General features: G+C 37.6%; 1 protein-coding gene across 1 annotated transcript in view; it reads right to left on the bottom strand.

Annotated features, from left to right (window-relative positions):
• The window catches only part of PTPRR (protein tyrosine phosphatase receptor type R), a 248,124-nt gene that overhangs the window by 25,954 nt on the left and 201,771 nt on the right, over nucleotides 1–20,399 (bottom strand). The window contains exons 8-10 of the mRNA XM_065888284.1: nucleotides 17,549–17,633; nucleotides 8,362–8,441; nucleotides 7,781–7,918 (exon numbers count right to left, since the gene is read on the bottom strand). Coding sequence (XP_065744356.1) covers nucleotides 7,781–7,918; nucleotides 8,362–8,441; nucleotides 17,549–17,633 — 303 coding nt within the window. The remainder of the gene's footprint in view (nucleotides 1–7,780; nucleotides 7,919–8,361; nucleotides 8,442–17,548; nucleotides 17,634–20,399) is intronic.

Raw genomic sequence — 20,399 nt, 5'->3', positions numbered from 1 at the left:
TATTTTCATTCTTGGTACAAAATGTGAATCCTCTTGTCCACCCCACACTTCAAAGACTGACCTCTAACTTGAGCATGACTCTCCCATCACAGTTCCAATCCCCACTTTCAAATTGTCCACTACTTTGTTTTTTTTGGTTGTTGTTTGTTTTACTTTATTTTGGCCGTGTCGGGTCTTAGTTGCGGCATGCTGGATCTTCGTTGAGGTACGTGTGATCTTTCGCTGCGGCGCACGGACACTGCCTTGGGGTGCGTGGGCTTCTCTCTAGTTGAGGCGTGCAAGCTCAGTAGTTGTGGCTCGTGAACTTAGTTGCCCCGCGGCATGTGAGATCTTAGTTCCCTGACCAGGGATCGAACCCACGTCCCCTGCATTGTAAGGAGGATTCCTTACCCCGGACCACCAGGGAGGTCCCCTTGTCCACTACTTTGAATGAGCAGATCTGACACTTTTTTGTTTTCTTTAAACCAAATCAAAATGGCTTGTTCATCTCCTCTTTCCTTCCTGGAGAGAACGGTTAGAGATTTTAATCTGGACTGTAAGCAATCCCGCACACTTTTCTCTGGCCACAATCACTGCTTGGACTGGAACTTTCTCCCTTCCCACCCTGAGTAGGGAGAAGATTTGAGGAGGGTGTATATAGTGGTGAGGAGGTGGGAGTCAGGTTGCTAGCCGTTTGCCCTTGGGCAGGTTGCTTAACCTCCCTGTGTCTCCGTGTCCTCTTTTAGTGGGATTTACAGATACGTTTATTGTAAAGATTGCTTTCTAAGCATATTGTTAATGCTCAATAAGTATTAGTTATTTGGAAGATCAAACAGCCCAGTTTCTAGACTTTCTATGTATATTTGGTGAACTTTCTAGATTATCTAACTTAAACTCTAATTTTTTTAGCTAACTTTAAATAGCTGAGAAGATGTATTTTCATTTCATTCATTTAGAATATAACATAGAATAATTAACATTTAATTACGAGTGTTTTATCAGAAAAATTTATTTTCTCTTCAAATGTACAGTTTAAAAAGGTCTACTTTATTTTTAAGTATAAGTTACTTATATATTGAATAGCCAGTCATTCCCAACTGAATACCCATCAGATTTCATCACGAAACTTAAGGTCAACATGGGATATAATTAATACTTATGTTGCAAAAAAAAAACACCCACCTTTTCTGGATGTATTTAATTAAGTAAAGATATCTAGAGTAGCTGTGGCTTGACTCAATGAAGTCATTGCTTATCTTCTTTTGTATTCATAAAATTCTTATAGGCTGCCATTTATAAATTTTAAAATGACCTCCTTATCTCATTGCAAACTGTCTTCCATCTCTCTTACTCTACCATGTTTGTTTTCTCCACCCCCCATAGCACCTAACATTTTGTACCTGTATACAATATTTTAAAATTTTGTTTCTTGTGTATTGTGTCTCCCCTTTTAGATTGTAACTCCATGAAAGGAGGGATCTTTGTCTGTTTTGTCAATAAAGATATAATCCAAGTACCTACACTGGTGCTTGATGGTTGACAGTTGATAAATATCTGTCAAATGAATGAATGAATGTGCACAAATACAGCATTGGATGTTTTATAAAGAGGAATGTACTGAATGTCTTCAAGGTTAGCTGGAGAATTCCAGATGCTAAAGATGTGGTACAGTTAGATATATTTCTGGAAAACATGTTTTTTCAAAAGTCCACAGCATTTAGCCAGGTCATTTCACACCTAAAAATATACATTAATTAAATAATCAAAGATGTGGGTAAAAAGATTGGAAATGACTTAAATATCTCTTAATAAGGAAATGATTACATACGTTTTAGCATGCACACAATGAAATTCTAGCATTTAAAATCATGTTTTTGATGAGTTACTAATGACATGGAGAGCACTCATAATATAATGTTAAAAGCAGAATATACGATGAATACAGAACCCTCTTTTATTCTCTATATTCGTCAGCAAAATTTAACATTCCAGTCCTATCTCCCTTCACTCCCTACTATGCCCAGACAACATCAAACGGCTCAACTCATGCATGCTATGTGGTGTCTTGTCTGCCTCTGTGTGCTGTTGCTTTGCCTGGTTTATGTTCCCTTGTGCACTTACTTACTCTGCAGCCCCTACTGAAAAACTGTATGGCACCATATGAGCTGTATGGACAAAGAAATGTAATTAAAATAAATCCTTTCCGTAATTTTACCAGAGAGAGAAAGGAAGGGGATGAAAACAGAGAATACTTAAAATACGATTTATGTATTTCACTTTCTGAGGTCAAACTGCTTGCAAAGTGTGAATAGGTCAATGGGCAAAATGGGGTTTGTAAGTATTTAAGTCACAGCTGAATCTAGATGAAAAATGTAAATAATAAGAAAGAATACGGCTGTGTTAAATACTTGAGATAAGTATTTTGTTAGGCCAAATGACCAAGTAATTCCCTCACTTCCTGAAGATAAATTCAGTGTCTTACTGCTCCCTGAAGCCAACAGTGGGTCTCTTGTCTTCTAATGTCTTGTACCCTTATTTGGCCCGTTTATTATGTTGGGGCAGTGATTAAGTACATGAGCTTTGGAATCAAATAAACCTGTACTAAAATTTGGACTCTATCACTCACTTACTTTGAGGCTGTAGGCAAATGGTTTAAGCTCTGAGCCTCAAGTTTCTCATCCATAATATAGGGATAGTAAATCATGCTTTGTAGAGTTAGAGTGAAAATGCACAGAATTGACTTATGAACTGTGCTTACTACGTATATTTAATAAATGGCAGTCAGTAGAAAATATCTTCCCCAGTATGTATACTATGACCAACATTCATACTACTTCTCTTCTTTCCTAGGAGAAAGTCTGAGCTAGTCTGAGGACTTTGGAAATATGCAAATGATTCCTGTCCTGCTTAGATTGATCTAACTCCAGCTTTGCAGATTTTGGCCACTGTGCCTTCTCTAGTCAAGCAATAGTTCACCTTGAAAGTCTGAACACTGTGTTTCCAATGTTTTATTTCTTTCAAAAGGAATTCCCTTCTTGAGATTTATCTAAATGAAGAAATCAAATTTGCCAGCAATAAAAATCTCTTCTCATTTCTTGCCATAGAAGATAACTGATTCTTCAGCTCTATTTAAAAATTTTTTACTCTCATTTTATAAAGTAACTATGAGAATATTGGGATTATTGAATAAGAACTGGCAACTATTCACTTATTCCTTTATTTATGTATTAGAAAATAGAAAGGTTCATGAAAATATAAAGCCTGGGAATTTCTAAAGATAACTCCACCTTCACATATTTTTGGAGGAAATGATTTTTGTCTGTTCCAAACAATGACGCTTAACACAATTGAAAGTTGGCACATTTTTGGTAAACAGCATCTTCCTGGCAGTGTGAAGTCTACTGCCTATTTCTTTTGAGCCAGACTTCTCAGTATCATTTTGATCTGTAAAACATCAAAGTTTCCTCCACAGTATTGTATTTACATCTTTAGAGAATCTGGACGGAAAGGAATTTTTATTTTAATTTAATGGGTAATCAACAATAACAGAAGTCAAAATCTTTACTGCAATATTTGGAATTATGACTGGCCACGGGAAAGTACACGTAGCAAATTACACATAGAAAACATGTAACATAATCTATTTACTTTGATATTTCCAGAAGATATATCCCAGACATTTAAAAAGGCAAGAGGCTAAAAATGGTAAGAAAAAAATAATACCTCTTCAATTTCTGAATTATGCAGCCAAAGAGAAAAATAAAAACCTCAATCACCCTTTATGTGGCCATTATTATTATTATTACTTTTTGCGGTACGCGGGCCTCTCACCGTTGTGGCCTCTCCCGTTGCGGAGCACAGGCTCCGGACGCGCAGGCTCAGCGGCCATGGCTCACGGGCCCAGCCGCTCCGCAGCATGTGGGATCTTCCCGGACCAGGGCACGAACCCGTGTCCCCTGCATCGGCAGGCGAACTCCCAACCACTGCATGTGGCCATTATTTTTTAAAAATTCTGGCTTTTCAAAAGATCTACTTGGCTCTCCTATGGAGAATGTGAATTCTGAGAATGGTACCAACAGGTTAACTCCAAGTATGATGCACTTGAAAAAGAAAGAACAAGATGGGCTCTATTCCTCTGCACGTTCAGAATGGAGATGTCTGAGCATCATCAGTAAATCAACTCAGTGTCACTTTGAAATACATATTTAACTCATACAGCAGTTCTTTTAGAATCACAACTTTGGTCTTGGGGACAGAAGGGAAGAATATAACTGTCTTTTGGGGCTTTGGCATATTTGCCAAGTGTTCATACTATCTTTGTTGGACTTCTTTAAAATATGTCACATCCTACTCAACTTCTAGGGAATTCTTTCTCACTAACCATCAATCTTGGCTTCTTCTGTCCTGATGAAACCCTGATTCAAGAACAAGTTAAAGCACTATTGGTGTATTTCTGACTTTTTGTCTAAGGAAACAAATATATCACAAAATTTGAGGATTGAAATGCTCAAGACACCAAAATTATAATTTATCTTACACAGTTACTACAACCTATTCGTTAATCCTTGTTAGATACTGTTTCACATATGCTTTGCCAAGTATTAATCCTTAATAAATATGTTAAGAAGAAAGTAATGTTTTCTGTGGAAAATATAACTTGTTTCAAAACATTTACATACTTATATTTATGTAATTGCATACATCACAGTGCTTTTTCTATGTTGATTTTATAAGATTTTATTTTTAATAGAAGAAATAGAATTAATAAGGGTATGAATGTGCTTTGAGAAAACACATTGTGACAATCTATTCAGAAAATTGTAATTCAAACCAAAGTGGGCAGGAGTAGTACAGTCTATTCAGATCTAGGAAATATTGCTAAATCCTATGTGAGTTCTGGGTTGTCTGTGATTTTCTCTCGTTCCTCTGTGGGTATTACTCTACTGATTTTTGGCTATTGAGAAGTCAATTGTTAGTCACTCTGGTTGTTAAAATAGTCTCTGTAGTGTTTTTCAGTTCCACAGATGTGTCTAGTTGTGGATTTATTTTTACTTATCCAGCCTAGAATTTACTGTGCTTTTCAAATCTGAGAGCTCAAGTCTTTCACCAGTTTTGGAAAATCTTTAGCCATTATCTCCTCAAATATTACTTCTTTTTTTTATATTCTCCTTTTTCATCTTCTAAAATATCCATTAGACATATATTGGACACCTAAATACTGTCCTCTATATGTCTGAAACTCTCTTTCATATTTTTGGTCATTTTGATCTTCTAGGTAATTTCCTTAGTTCTATTTTTTAATCCAGTAATTATTTATTCAGCTGTGTCCAGCTTGCTAATAAAACTATCTCATGATGTTTCTTTTTTTCATTTTAATGTCTGTATAATATTTATTTCTAGGACTCTTTGGTTTGTTTTTAAATCTTCCTAGTCTTTTTTTTTTTTTTTTTCGGGACGCGGGCCTCTCACTGCTGTGGCCTCTCCCGTTGCGGAGCACAGGCTCCGGACATGCAGGCTCCCTGACCATGGCCCACGGGCCCAGCCGCTCCGCGGCATGTGGGATCTTCCCAGACCAGGGCACAAACCCATGTCCCCTGCATCGGCAGGCGGACTCTCAACCAATGCGCCACCAGGGAAACCCTTCCTAGTCTTTTTTGATAGTAACTTGTTCTTTTGTCAAGTTTTTTTATTTTATATTTTGTGTGCTTAATTATAAAACAGCCTCTATTTATAGTTTCTATTATTTCAATTTCTTGTGGGTCTACTTCCACTATTTGTGGCCTCTTCTGCTTTTTACTTATGTTGCTTATTTACATGTGTGTCTCAGAATTTTGACTTCTGAGCTTATGTTTGGCTGGGCTTTTTCTTTGGAAATTCTGTGTAGTGTATGCCGAGAGTACATGCATCCAGAAAGTTTTTGCAAAGTGCCACAAGAGCGTTACCAATGCAGTATTACTTTTTATATTATTACTTAAATGAATATAAACTAGTTTATAAATGATTTATATAAATAAAAGAATCACTAATGTATATTATCATTTAACACTTGGTGTTTCCGGGGTTTTGAATTCTGAATACTCAAGAGTACCTGTTTATTGATCCCACGAGAAGGCCAGACTTCGCTGGATTCATTTCCTCTTATAATCCTATTGTGGTAGGTAGGTTTATTTTTGTGGTTCACCCTTTCACTGAAGGCCTAGCCCTTGAAGGTGTTCACTTCATGGAAGGTCTCAGTTCCAAGTCCTGGTTCCTACAAGCCCAAGGCTTTGTCTCCAGTTCTTATATTGTCATTAAAACACAAGTAACCTGTAATTCTCTGGTTTTATGCCTTTTATTCAGTTTTTGACTGATTTACCTTTTTCCTCTCAAGCTCTGCTATGCATGCTGTATCATATTTCACCCAGTATGACTGGTTTTTCAGATTATCTAGTCTGCCATATTACATAAGTTCTATGTATGTATGTATGGGTGTATATATACAGACAGTACACCTTTAAAACTTGAAGAATATTTTCCTACCTTGAAGGTAAACTGTCACAGATATTAAACAACTGTGCAGGAATTGTCAGTAGCTTATTATGTTGACAGATTGATCGTGGGTGAAACACCTGAGAATATTCGGTTATTTTTATTATGCCACCTCAGGCTTTCATATAAGATTCATAGAAATGCATTTATTTAGTAAGCATATAGTTAATGTAGTATAAAACTTCATCTACTGGCCAAAAAATGTACTTTTTTTCCAGGATAAATTTCAGAAAAAGATCCTTTATCTATTGCAGCAAAAATGGAAGAAAACAACAAACTTTAAAAAACTTTAAATTGCTGTTTGTGAGCCTGAAATTTCTTGATTAGCAGCAGAGTTATAGTATAATCAAAGGTTATAACTCACCAAAGGAGTATAAAGGAAAGTTCAGTTTTCTTAAATTCTGATTGTCCTGGTGAGGCCCTGGTATAGTAATTTTGACAAGCAAATAATCACAAATGCTCACTAAAATCAGACTGGAAATTATCTCAATAAGATGCCATGAGATGTTAAAGGGAAAAAAAAAAGATGCCATGAAATGTAAGCAGTGCCTAGGAAAGCACCCTTTGGGAATTACACAACTTTCCTTTTATTTTATTTCATTTTATTTTGCAGTACACGGACCTCTCACTGTTGTGGCCTCTCCTGTTGTGGAGCACAGGCTCCGGACGCACAGGCTCAGCGGCCATGGCTTACAGGCCCAGCCACTCCGCGGCATGTGGGATCTTCCCGGACCGGGGCACGAACCCGTGTCCCCTGCATCGGCAGGCGGACTCTCAACCACTGCGCCACCAGGGAAGCCCTAATATGCTATATTTTTATGAAATTATGTTTTTTGTTTGTACCTCCCCAACTAGAAAGTTAAAATCTACCAAGGGCAGGAATCTTTGTGTTTGTTTACTAATATATTGCCAGCAACTAAAATAGTATCTCACTTAGTAGGTGCTCAAAAATTGCTTGGGATGTAAATGAACAATTTTTTATTTCCCTGACTCTAAATCAGAGTGATAATTCATGGCCCCTCATTTCCTTACAAAGATACATGGGTAGAAATGTGATCCGTGTATGCCAAGTACATTGATTTAACTGAAAGAAAGTCGTCATTCATAGAACACCAATTACTACTTTTTGGAAGCATAAAGTGGCCTAGCCTTTAAATGTCTTAATGTTTCCATCTTAAATCTGTTATTAAGTATATGGCAATTTTCCTTAAACAATCTCTCTTCTATAGCAACAGAAAAAATATAATGTTCCGTACTTGGGTAAAGGTCATACCTCATTTTTTTCCTTGAGCTTTGTGATCATAACAATCACAGGACTGTCTTCCTGCCAAACCATCTGCCAGAAATCATTCACGGTGTTGATCATGGGCCCCTGCGTGGCGATGAACGCTTTCTCTTTGCCACTGTAGCCCTAGTTTGAGAAAGGAGACAAAAATGTTGGCTTTGAAGTTCATGCCTTGCACTGAAAGTTTAGGTGAAAGATCTTCAAAACAAAATAGCTCTGATAATCCAAAAGCAACACAGACTTTTGCAGCTTTATTGATTCTAGCACCACAATTCTTGGGGTTGTTCTCCCAGCAAGTCAGGCACAGCATATGGTACTGAGGTTTCTAAAGCGCAGTCCTCCCCAGAGCACCTCAGAGGGCGCTCTATAGCCACAGACACACAGGAAAGGAAGACTTACTATAAATTACCCACTACCAAGGTTGATTATGACCAAGCAAGCAAAAAAAAAAAAAAGCAACAAACTTGCTATTAACCAACTCTGAGGGGGGGAAAAAAAAAAAACAACTAACAATTCCAAATAGTAAATTGACATGCTCATCAGAAAGAAATTTAGATTTATTTACTTACCCTAATATAATTAGCATTAATGTAGGTGCTCAAAGAATTAGTTACATTTTTTGGTCTTAAACATACTCTGCTGAGGGGATCTAATGAAGAAAATAAGAAAGACTGTGTTAACCAGATTTACTCTTTTAAGTTTCTTAGAACACCAATAACCAGTACATAGCACACTTATATACTGACCATCTGGCATGTGTCAATGTTTTTTGTTGGTGTGGCTGTGTCTGTCTCTCTTTTTTTTTTTAAACATCTTTATTAGAGTATAATTGCTTTATAGCAGTGTGTTAGTTTCTGCTGTATATTTGCAAACGAAGCAACTGACAAAGGATTAATCTCCAAAATATGTGTCTGTCTCTTGATCCGTGTTTACTGAGGGACATTTGAGACCATCTTTACCCCTTGTCCTGACACAGATCTCGTCCATAAGCCCAAGATGATGAGTTTCTACTTTATGCCATTTTTGGTGGGTTTCTGATTCTTGACCCCATTTCTCATTTACGCTCCTTTTCTTATTCTTTGCATTTGGAATTTGCACCATATCTCCCTACTCAAGTCTCTTTTCTGTCCTCCGCAACAGCAAACACTTGGTCCAGTCCAAATCTGCTCTCACTACTTGGAAGAAGCTGTCTTTAGTTACCATGTGTTTGTTCACTGACATCACAAATATCTGATATTGGATAGATTATTAAATCACTTTCCATCAAGAAGAGTTGAAAGGCTCTTTGTGAACCACGGTGGTGATTTTTACCAACATTTACGTAAATAATCCCTTTGTGATTTCTTTAACCCGGTTACACTCTGAGCCTCTTGAAGGCCAGGATGGGGATTTTTCATGATCTGTATAAGACCTGGTGTCTAGCACAGTGCTTATATATGTAATAGACATTCAGTAAATGTCTATTGCATTGATTTAAATGGCCCCTTCCATTTTTTAAGAAGTCAGTTCTATGCATTCCTCTCTAGCAATTGTTCTGTTGTTCTTCTTCTCCCGACAGGTGAAGTCTGAGTGTGTATTTTGCCCACCTCCTCACCTACACTTCGATCCTTCTTGCATACACTCCAATCTATCCTAACCCTAGTCTTATGCAGACACGGCTCTTGCTCTTGCCACTGGTGACACTTTTGCTACTAAACCCAATGGTGGTACTTATTTTTTCATGTGCTCTGTGTAGAATTAAAAAACTGTAGATCATATATCTTTTCATGGAGTTTTCTCTTCCCTTGGATGCTGCGTTACAGCATTCTGGGTTTCCTGCTACCTATTCGATGGTCTCTTTTCAATCTTTTGCTTATTTCTTCTGCCTCCTTTAGTTTGTTTATTTATTTATTGGCTGTGCTGCATGGCATATGGGATCTTAGTTCCCCAACCAGGGATCGAACCTGTGCCCCCTACAGTGGAAGCGTGGAGTCCTAACCACTGGCCCGCCAGGGAAGTCCCTCGTCTGCCTCCTTTAATGTTGCTGATTCTAGGATTCAACTTGACACTCTTCTATGCTCACTTGACACTGCCTTGTTGGGTGATTGATTCATCCCCATGATTTTGTACCCATATCCTGGAGACTCCCAAATATATATCTTACACCAGACTACTCTCCTCACTTGTAGACCACATTTAAAAAATTTTCATTTCCTTCTGGATATACTACAGCTTTGTGAAACTTCACATGATCATGTGCTCCTGATAGCCCTGTGTTATTCTATGTTGCGTGTGCTACCACAGCTCCTGAGCCCGTGTTTGAAAACTAGCTGGACTTGACCCTCCATATTCATGTTCTGTCCATTTGGTTTCCTGAAACTCGCTAGGATTTATCTTGCCTCCCTCTTCCCAAGGCTTTCTTCTTAGTCTAGGACTGGAGCATCCCATCTGGTCTAACTGCCTTCAATCTTGTTCTTTACCCATCCATCCTTCTCATAGCTGGCAAGGCGGTCTTTGTAAAATAAAATCTGATCACATCATTCCCTTGCCTAAATGCCATCCATGGTTCCTAACTGTCCACAGCAGTATTTCCCAAACTGTTATCTGTAAATCATTTCTTTTATAACATATAGAATTAGGTCATATAACTTATAAATTAGATCATCCTTAAAAAGGGGGTTCAGTAATCAAATAAATATGGAAAACACTGAATTCAACAAACTTGAACAACAATCTTTTCACTGCAGAATTTCTCAGGGTCTATATTATGCTAATATACTCTGTGAATTTCCAAGAAGGTATTATTTATAAACTTATTTGCCCACTGCATTCATTTCATTATGAATACTTATTGACAATTCGACAGTCCAGAGCAGCATTGCCCAATAGAACTTTCTGTGATAATGGAAATGTTCCTTACCTGTGTTGCCCAAAATTGTGACCACTAGCCATGTTGGCTATTGAGTACTTGAAATGTGGCTAGTACAAACTGAGGAACTAAAGTTTTAATTTTATTTAATTTTAATTCATTTAAATTTACTTAGCCATATGTGGCTGGTGGTTGCTCTACTGGCATTCCCTTCTTTGCTCAGGCTGCCTGAGTTTTATTTTAGAATTTAACATCTTGTATTTTAAGTGCTTAAATGTTTGCTTGCCCTCAATGGTTTGTGATGAGCCCCTTGAGAGCAAGGGCTGTCTTTAATTAACGTTTGTATCCTTTGTGATTTCTATTTGGTATGTGGCTCAGAGAGTGTTTAACATTAGAATTAATTTCGATTAGAAAGAGTTAAAACAATGCTTTTTTTCAATTTTTTTCTTTTCATAGCAAAGGGGACAGGAAAACTTCCATTACTTTTCAGTATCCACTGATTATTAAAAGTTTCCACAAACGCCCTAAACCACTCAGACTTGAAAAGAGGCCCACTTCCTTCAGTTTTTATAATGCCTACGATATATATGATTTACTGGGAACTCAACCCGAAAATTGCTTAGAAGCAGGTGTCCTGTCAAGCTTAATTAAGTTTATGTTGAAAATTGGTAATTTATAGTATTTCCAAGTATTCAGAGATTTCCAAATATTAAAACAAAAACAAAAACAAGAATACAACATATGATGGAGTAGGGGAAAATAAATTTGGTTCCAACCAAAGCATTTTTAGTGTTTTCAGTCTAATAAAAATGTCAAGGATTAAAAAAACAAAATTTGTCATCATCAGTTATTATTTTCATCTTTATTGTTATAAGTTTATTCATGTGATGCATTTTAAGTCTACATATTAGTCAAATTCACTATGATAACTTTTTTCAGAATTGGTATTTCTGAATTATATGCTAAATGCTTAGCATACCATTTATGATCCATCTGGGAAGTATCAATAATAACTACAAATATTATATTGAACACTGATCACTTTTCCTCCCTGTCTTCTGCTCTTCCCTTTTTATTCAGTATTTCCTTCTTTCCTTCCTTTGCTTTCTTCCTCTTTCATTCCTTTTTCCCCTCCCTTCCTCCTTAGATCCCTTTCCTCCCTTCCTCCCTCCCTTCCTTCCCTTCCTCTCCTCTACCTTCTTCCCTCCTTCTTGTTTCTTTTTTCCTCTCAACAAATTATTGAACACATAAAGTTTTGGTGTATAGAACACATCAAATTTCCCCACTTTGATCTCTTTAAAATACCCTCTGGCAATCTTAAGTCTTCTTTTTAACAGACAAAATGGTACCTGGATCCTGAGTTGAAGATTTCCTCTCCAGGAGGAAATGTGTTTAAGGTTTGAAGTCAGAGAAGAAGCTATTAGATGAGGGAAAAGTGTATCACTCCCAGTGATGGGCAAAGGCAGGAATGAGAGGAATAGGGTAGTTTTCAGAGATGAATTTAAGATAAGTGGGAAATGGAAGGAAAGCAGGGACTGGCCACACCTTCAAGGTGATTGGGAATCATCTTCAAATTTGTTGGAAGAGAGAGAAGACTCTAGGCCTGTGTTGTCCATTACGGTAGCCACTAGCCACATGTAGGTAAATTTAAGTTAATTAAAATATAATAAAATTTAAAAGTCAGTTCCTTGAGTGCACTAGCTATACTTCAAGTGCTCATTGCCACATGCAGCTAACGGCTATCACACTGGAGATACAGAATATTTCCATCATTGTAGAGAGTTTTAGTGGACAGTGCTGAATTTGGCAATGCAGTGACAGATTATATGAAATTCACTTTTTAACATGCATGTGAACATTATAAGAGAAAACAGGGCTCTTCAATACTGTTTTTGAAACTGTAAACGTTTCTCTCCAAGGTTAGTGTTCTTATTTTCTGGAATTGTTTCTGGGGTTAATGATGGATTCAGTTAGGTAGAGAAGGAAAGGAGAGACTAACATGAGCTGAGGGTTTACTATTAGTTGGAACTTTCCTAGCCGTTTTTCATACATTTATTTGATTCTTTCAATAGCCTTACAGGGTAGTATCACTATTACTATTTTTAGGGACAAAGAGAGGATGGCACAGGAAGATTAAGTAGCTTTCCATAAATTGTAAATGTTTTGGCCAGGATAGGAAATCAAGTCTAAACTCCGGTATTTTGCTGAGTCATACAACTCGTTGCTTTAATGAGTGGTTCACTTATTTGCATATTTACTCTGTTCTAGGCACTTTATACAGTGAAATGGAAAACATAATGTAAGTAGGAAACAATACTAGACTTTAAATTTTTAAATATAAAATGATGGTCAGAGTAAATAGGGTTTTAAAATTCGATTTATATTGTTTTATAGTTGTATAAATAAATTGGCTGCATGGAAAAAATATACATAAAATTTCTTGTTATATTTCTTTGTTATACAAATAATTTCACATTGATATATGATCAGTTTTTTCCCATTGCTCTTGTGTTTAGGACATAGATAAATTTTTATCACAAATATTTGTTTATATTGTAAAGTAATTTGACATAAACTTGACCTAAGCACTTTAATCTACCACTTAAGATTGTTCTGAGCCAGGCTGACACTGTCCTTAGAAAAAAAGCTACAATTTAATTGGTTCTTGGCCATCCATATTTCTACTGCAAAACATCCTCCAAATTATACAAACTCACTAATATGTACAAGCTGGAAGCTTTTAAACTTGAGAGTTTATTGTAGGCTAAAACAATAAAAACAATTAGAATATTTAAAATATTAATCATTTTAAGATTATTATTTTATGTAATGTTTCAAATTTACGCCATATTACAGTCTAAAATAAACCATAAAGAGCAGCTTTTCATATTCATTCCAGTCTTTTCTGATGATTTTCCAGCCAGTGATGTGGCTTGTCCAAGCTATATTTACTAGATTATATTCTGTGCAACAGGGGGTGGGTGGGGTATTCAGGCTATAGACATTTTCAACAGAAAATCTGTTATTTGCAACATCAGTTGTCAGCACAGGTGCCCTGGTTCAAGCGACCCACCCAGTTCTGGGAATGGAAAAGCTGACACAGGACTGTGAAGCAGTTGTCTGATAGCATCTGGCAGGAAACAGAGAAGGCTGAACTTTAAAATAGTCCTAATAATTTCCAAATCCTTCTGAGATTAGGTGGTTAAGTATAATACTTGCAATACATGTATATGCCCTAATTACTTATGGTTGGTAAATTTCAGATGAAAAGTCCTGAGAGAGAGAGTCCGGGGTGGCGGGGTCGGGGTGGAGGGGTGGAGAGAGAGAGAGAGAGAGAGAGAGAGAGAGAGAGAGAGAGAGACCAGTTGTAACACACAGCACTTTCATCCCCTTCAGCCAATTATAGTTATAAAATATCTTTCAACAGTGACTATATCTTAGGTAAATAGGTTTAACTATACAGACCAATTAAAAATATGTTACAGTGGAGTAACTGTTACAATGTGTTTCCGAAACACCTCCAACAGAAGGGGAAGCCCAAGGACAATATTAATAGTAATTCTTGCTCTATTACTATAAATATGAAGAATTTGGTGTTTTATGAGTGAATTAATGAACTGAATTATGAATACTCTACTATTTCAATGTCAATACTCTAAAACAAATCTTCGTGGCTCCACCTTTCCAGAGCTATTGCCTTGAGATGTTTATGGATTTTTGCCCAAATCCCAACTATAGCTTTGTTTAGTGATTGACAATATTGCTTCTTCTCCAAAGTATTTTTGCCTTTCTAGGCAGAATTACTCAGTCCTCCTACACCGGTTAGGCAAGATCTCTATTCAGGCTCTTACATTGAACATAATTACTTATTTACATGTCTCTCCTCTGGTCTGTGACCTCCTTGATCTTATATGCTGCTCCTTATTCCTTACTGGTTCCCGGCATCTAGCTCACTGCTTGACATCGATAAATTTCATGGAGTTAAATTTAGTTTTAACATAGTCTAAAAGTGTTTCTCAAAGTGTGGTCCTGCTATCACCTGTATCAGAATCAGCTGGGTGTTTGCTAGAAGTACAGATTCCTGGGCCCAACAGAACCCACTTAAACAGAATCCCCAGGGTGGGGCACAGGACTAGATTTTTAACAAGGACTCTAGGTGATTGTTATGCACAATGAAGTCTTTTGGTAACAGCTTTCTTGAGATATAATTCGTATACTATACAACTCACTCGTTTAAAATGTGCCACCGCATAATTTATTTTTATTTGTTTAATCCACAGAGTTGTGCAACTATCCGTGGTGGAAAGCATGGGGGCAGATGTGTTTGGATTTGAATCTTGCTTCTTTAATATCTATAAGCCTCACTTTCCTCCTCTGTAAGAAAGGAACAATAGTATCTTTCTGAGTTATGATGAGAATAGCTAACATTGAGCACTTTATCATGTGCAAAGCACTGGGCTCTACAACAACCCTGTGAGGTGGCTACTACTTACTACTCCCATTTCACAGATGAAATTAAGAAATTTACCCACGGCCATACAGTAAGTGGTGCAGCTGGATATGAACCCCAGCAGATTGGCTCTGGAGGCAGCCCTATAGCTACTAGACTCTTCTGTAAGGATACAAGATAGTATATAGAATGTTTCTAGCAAGGATGGCATTTTAATTATCTCCCAAAAAAACTCATACCCTTTAGTAGTCATTTCTCATGCCTCTCACCACTAGGCAACAACTGTAGTTTCTATGTCTACAGATTTGCCACACCGGACACTTCATATAAATGGCATTATGCAGTATGAGTTCATTTGTGATGGCTTCTTTAAAAAAAGAAGTACCTCATAAAAAAAAGTACCTCATTACTTTAAAAAAAAATTAATTTTATTTATTTTTTGGCCGCATTGGGTCTTCATTGCCGCACACGGGCTTTCTCTTGTTATGGCAACCGGGTCTACTCTTCGTTGTGGTGCACGGGCTTCTCTTTGCGGTGGCTTCTCTTGTTGTGGGGCATGGGCTCTAGGCACTCGGGCTTCAGTAGTTGTGGCACGAGGGCTCAGTATTTGTGGCTCTAGAGCACAAACTCAGTAGCTGTGGCACACGGGCTTAGTTGCTCCGCGGTATGTGGGATCTTCCCTGGACCAGGGCTCTAACCTGTGCCTGCTGCATTGGCAGGAGGATTCTTTTTTTTTTTTAGCATCTTTATTGGAATATAATTGCTTTACAATGGTGCGTTAGTTTCTGCTGTATAATAAAGTGAATCAGCTATACATGTACATATATCCCCATATCCCCTCCTTCTTGCGTCTCCCTCCCACCCCTCCTATCCTACCCCTCTTAGGTGGACACAAAGCACCGAGCCGATCTCCCTGTGCTATGCAGCTGCTTCCCACTCGCTATCTATTTTACATTTGGTAGTGTATATATGTCCATGCCACTCTCTCACTTCGTCCCAGCTTACCCTTCCCCCTCCCCGTGTCCTCAAGTCCATTCTCTACATCTGTGTCTTTATTCCTGTGGCAGGTGGATTCTTAACCACTGTGCCACCAGGGAAGTCCGGTACCTCATAACTTTTTATTGCTGAATAATAGTATGTTGTGTGAACATACTACATTTTATTTATCCATTCATCAGTTGATGGATATTGTCGTTATTTCTACTCTTTGGGCTATTACAGAAAATACTGTTACAAATATTTGTGTACAGCTTTTGTGTGGATACATGTTTTTATTTCTCTTGTGCATATAACTAGGAGTAGAAAGTCTGAGTCATATAGTAACTTTAGGTTTTACCTTTTGAGGAACTACCAGACTGTTTCCTCAGTAGTTGTACCATATTACATCCCTACCATCAAAGTATGAAGGTTCCAATTTCTCTACATCCTTGCCAACACTTTCTATTGTCTTTTAAATTATAATCATGTGGTTATGAAGTGTTATCTCACTTCGGTTTTGACTTCCCTGATGCCTAATTGTGTTGAGTATCTTTTCACATGCTCATTGGCCATTTGTATATCTTTTATGGAGAAATGTCTATTCAAGTCCCTTGCTCATTTTAAAATTGGGCTCTTTGTCTTTTTATAATTGTGTTATAAGAGTTCTTTATATATTATAGATACAAGTCTTTTATTAGATGTATAATTTATAAATATTTTCTCCCATTTTGTGTCATTATCATCTTTTCAGTTTCTTGATGGTGTCCTTCGAAGCACAAAACTTTGAAATTTTGTTCAAGTTACCCATTTTTTTCTTTTGTTGCTTATACTTTTGGTGTCATATCTAAGAAATCATTGACTAATTCAAGGTCATGAGATTTACATCTGTTTTATGTGAAAAGTTTTAGAGTTTTAGCTCTTACAGTTAGGCCTCTGATCCATTTTGAATTAATTTTAGTATGCTGTGTGGGTCAGGGTCCAACTTCAGTTTTGTTTGCATGTGGCTACTCAGTTGCTTCAGCATCACTTATTGAAAAGACTAGCCTTTCCCCACTGAATTGTTTGACACCCTTAGTGAAAGTCAGTTGACCATAATGTGTGCCACAGTAAAGTTTTAGAACCATGTGTCTACTGAAATTATGAGCAGACCATTATTTTAAGAGTAATACAAGATAAAGTTATTAACCTTAGACCACTTTAATGATTATTAGTCTTTTTTTTTTTTTTTTTTGGCTGCACCACTTGCGGGATCTTAGTTCTCTGACCGGGGATTGAACCCAGGCCCTGGCAGTGAAAGCGCAGAGTCCTAACCACTGGACCGCCAGGAAATTCCACTTTAACGATTATTAGTCTTGAGATGTGTTTGCAATTCCACATTTGGTGTGTATATGGAAGTTGTGAGGATGGGAAATGGTGAGGTAGGGGTGGATGGGGAAGGCTTGCGCTTTACAACACAAACTAGTTAATTCAAGAAACTTACTTGGCAAAATGGTCTTATAGCGATTTTTAGTTCCATGACATGGAATGTCAATTTCTTTGGGATCCACAAAGTTCATTGGTATTTCCTGCAAAAATAAATGATATCAAATACTGTATTTAATGCTGTCACAAAGAAAATCTTCACGGGGGGCCATCTGATCCAGAGCTCTACTGGACTTCAAAGTCATTTATGAAACAACAGACTACCACCTCTGGTTGACCAACACCCTTCCCTTCATAAACACATCAGCTGCACCCTGTCAAGCTGACTCCAAGAAACGGCTTTGTGTGTTAGAAAGTATTATTTGATATGTAGTTCTTAAAGAGACATAGAAAACTTTGGTTAGGTTTTAAGAATCCTGTTCTGACGTAATTGCTGGAAATATATAAACAGGCAGCTGAAAAATTGCTTTTTCTTAAACAATGTATTCAGATTTCTTCCTATCTTTGTGTAGATTCAGTACCAAAAATTTTATTATGATAGATTCTCTTTTAACAATAATTGTGACTCTTTTAGGATTATGAAAACCTTCCTCCCCAAATGGTAAATATAAAGGGCATTTTTGCTGATTTAAGTGACGATGATATGACGCATTTTTTTGGATTAAGAAATGGTTTATAATTGTACTGTTCCATTTGTGGTTGTAAAGGCAACATTTGTAGTGAAGGGCATTTAGGCACTGTCCTCTCGCACTTAACAAGAACACAAATATTTTTATTATGTCAGAATATATGTCAAATGATGGAGGAGGGAACAATTAAAGCAGAAGTTGCTCTGTGTGTTAGACAGAAAAGCTGGGCGTCTGATGCTGACTGGGACAAAGGAAACAAAAAGCCAACGTTTTCAAAAGGGTCTGAACAAATATTTAAGGAGTTGATTATACAAAATAGTATGTTTTCTAACATAAAATTCTGCAAAGGATTGCTTAGATAAGGTCAATATGCATTAAAATACCTTTTGTCCCTAGATCACATAAAATAATATTTTTGTTATCTACACTTTCTCCTACAGAAAATAGAACTTGACAGCTTAATATTCATTGAAATGAAAGAAATTATCTACAAATTTATTTAAATTGTCCTTGTTTTCAGTCAATCTGAAAATTCAAGAAAAGCCTGACTACTGTGAATTTAAGACTCGGTCCAGTGAGAGGAGTAGCTTACTTTAAAAATATTGTTTCCTAAGCTTGCATTATTTTAGGTATTTACGATATTTATCCCTACTCTCTGCTCCAACTAAATGTTGTAAGTTCTCAGTTCCAAGTTACCAAAATAAGCAAAATTGTTGAATGTTCAGTACAAACCACATGTTCATGCTTGGGAATTTCCAACAAGTTAGTCTGTTTTAGCAAAGCCGTGAATATCTTTATTCCTCCCCGATCTTTCCTGTTTTCTGACACACACTGACAATTTGTCATCTTCCAGCATCATCTCTCTCCTCGGCATTCCTTGCTGGCCTCATCTCTCAGGGAAGTAGACTGTGTTAAGGGCTTATCTCATAGAACAAAGAGCTATCTGTGGTTGTAGAAAAGAATACTAGGTGTACCCTCGGCCACTTCTGTGATCACTGACTGGTTCTTTTATTCCTCCCAGTTCTCCTTTTTTTCATACATAAAAGATGATATGCTATGAAGTCTAATTTTTAAAGCAACATGCTTGTATTTTAATAATAGTTGATGAAGCTGATAGATCTAACCTATTGTTGTCTCTCATCATTAGGGTGGTTGCAAACATCTGAACTGACCCTGAAGTCATCAACTTATTACACCCATCAGCTATGGCTTAAATGTACAACTGCTTTAAGATGCAAGGGGCTCTATAAAATGGATATTCCCCTTGGGCAACAATGAGACCTAAGAAGGTCTAATCTGTCTCCATGCTCTCCAGATTGAAATGTGTGTTCATGCATTATCACCAGCAACACTGATGGGTCAGCATCATTTTTAGCTGAATGAAACTCACCATCATTTTTAGCTCACATTGGGTCTTCCTCTTGTGTTCCTTATTTCATTAAATGACAATACACGCACGCTGTTGCTCAAGTCTAAAAATGGGGGTGTCATCCCTGACTTTTCCTTGGCCGCCTTAGCCTATTAAGCCCACTTCTTGTAGGTGCCTATAGACCCTCCCCAATTTTTTTTTTTTTCAGTACGCGGGCCTCTCACTGTTGTGGCCTCTCCCGTTGCGGAGCACAGGCTCCGGACGCGCAGACTCAGCGCCCACGGCTCACAGGCCCAGCCGCTCCGCGGCATGTGGGATCTTCCCGGACCGGGGCACGAACCCGCGTCCCCTGCATCGGCAGGCGGACTCTCAACCACTGCGCCACCAGGGAAGCCCCCCTCCCAGATTTTCACTGCTACTCTTTTAGTTTTGACCACCATCACAGCTCCACAGGATTATGTCTACAGTCTCCAAAATACCTCTTTCTAATGCTGACTCTACTGCAGATAGTGATCTTTTTAAAACACAAGATAAGTCCAAACCCTTAAAGAGGTATTAAGACTTGGATTTCTTCTATATCTGAAACTCATTTTCTGTCACTTCCCACCTTAATTTCAATGCTCCTGTCAAACTGCACAATTTACTTTCCCGAACAGTGACAGCGAGGCTGTTCCTTCATCCTGGAATGCTCAGCTCCTTCTTGTCACTTTGCCTGGCCAGCCCTTATACACCCTGCCGCAATTCACATTCTAGTTTGAACGCTTACCAACAGTTGATGAGATGCAGGGTGGATCTAAAATCCTTGCACTTAACCTTTTGAACTGTAACCGTTTTACCGTAAGCTGCCTGAGTGGAAGACAGTGTCATTTTAGAATGTGCCTCTAGTGCCTAGTATATCAAAATACCTACTG

The sequence above is a fragment of the Phocoena phocoena genome, chromosome 11 (assembly GCF_963924675.1).
Source record: "Phocoena phocoena chromosome 11, mPhoPho1.1, whole genome shotgun sequence".
NCBI lineage: Eukaryota > Metazoa > Chordata > Mammalia > Artiodactyla > Phocoenidae > Phocoena > Phocoena phocoena.
The sequence above is the reverse complement of the archived record's forward strand: the minus strand, read 5'-3'. Positions and strand labels throughout refer to the sequence as shown.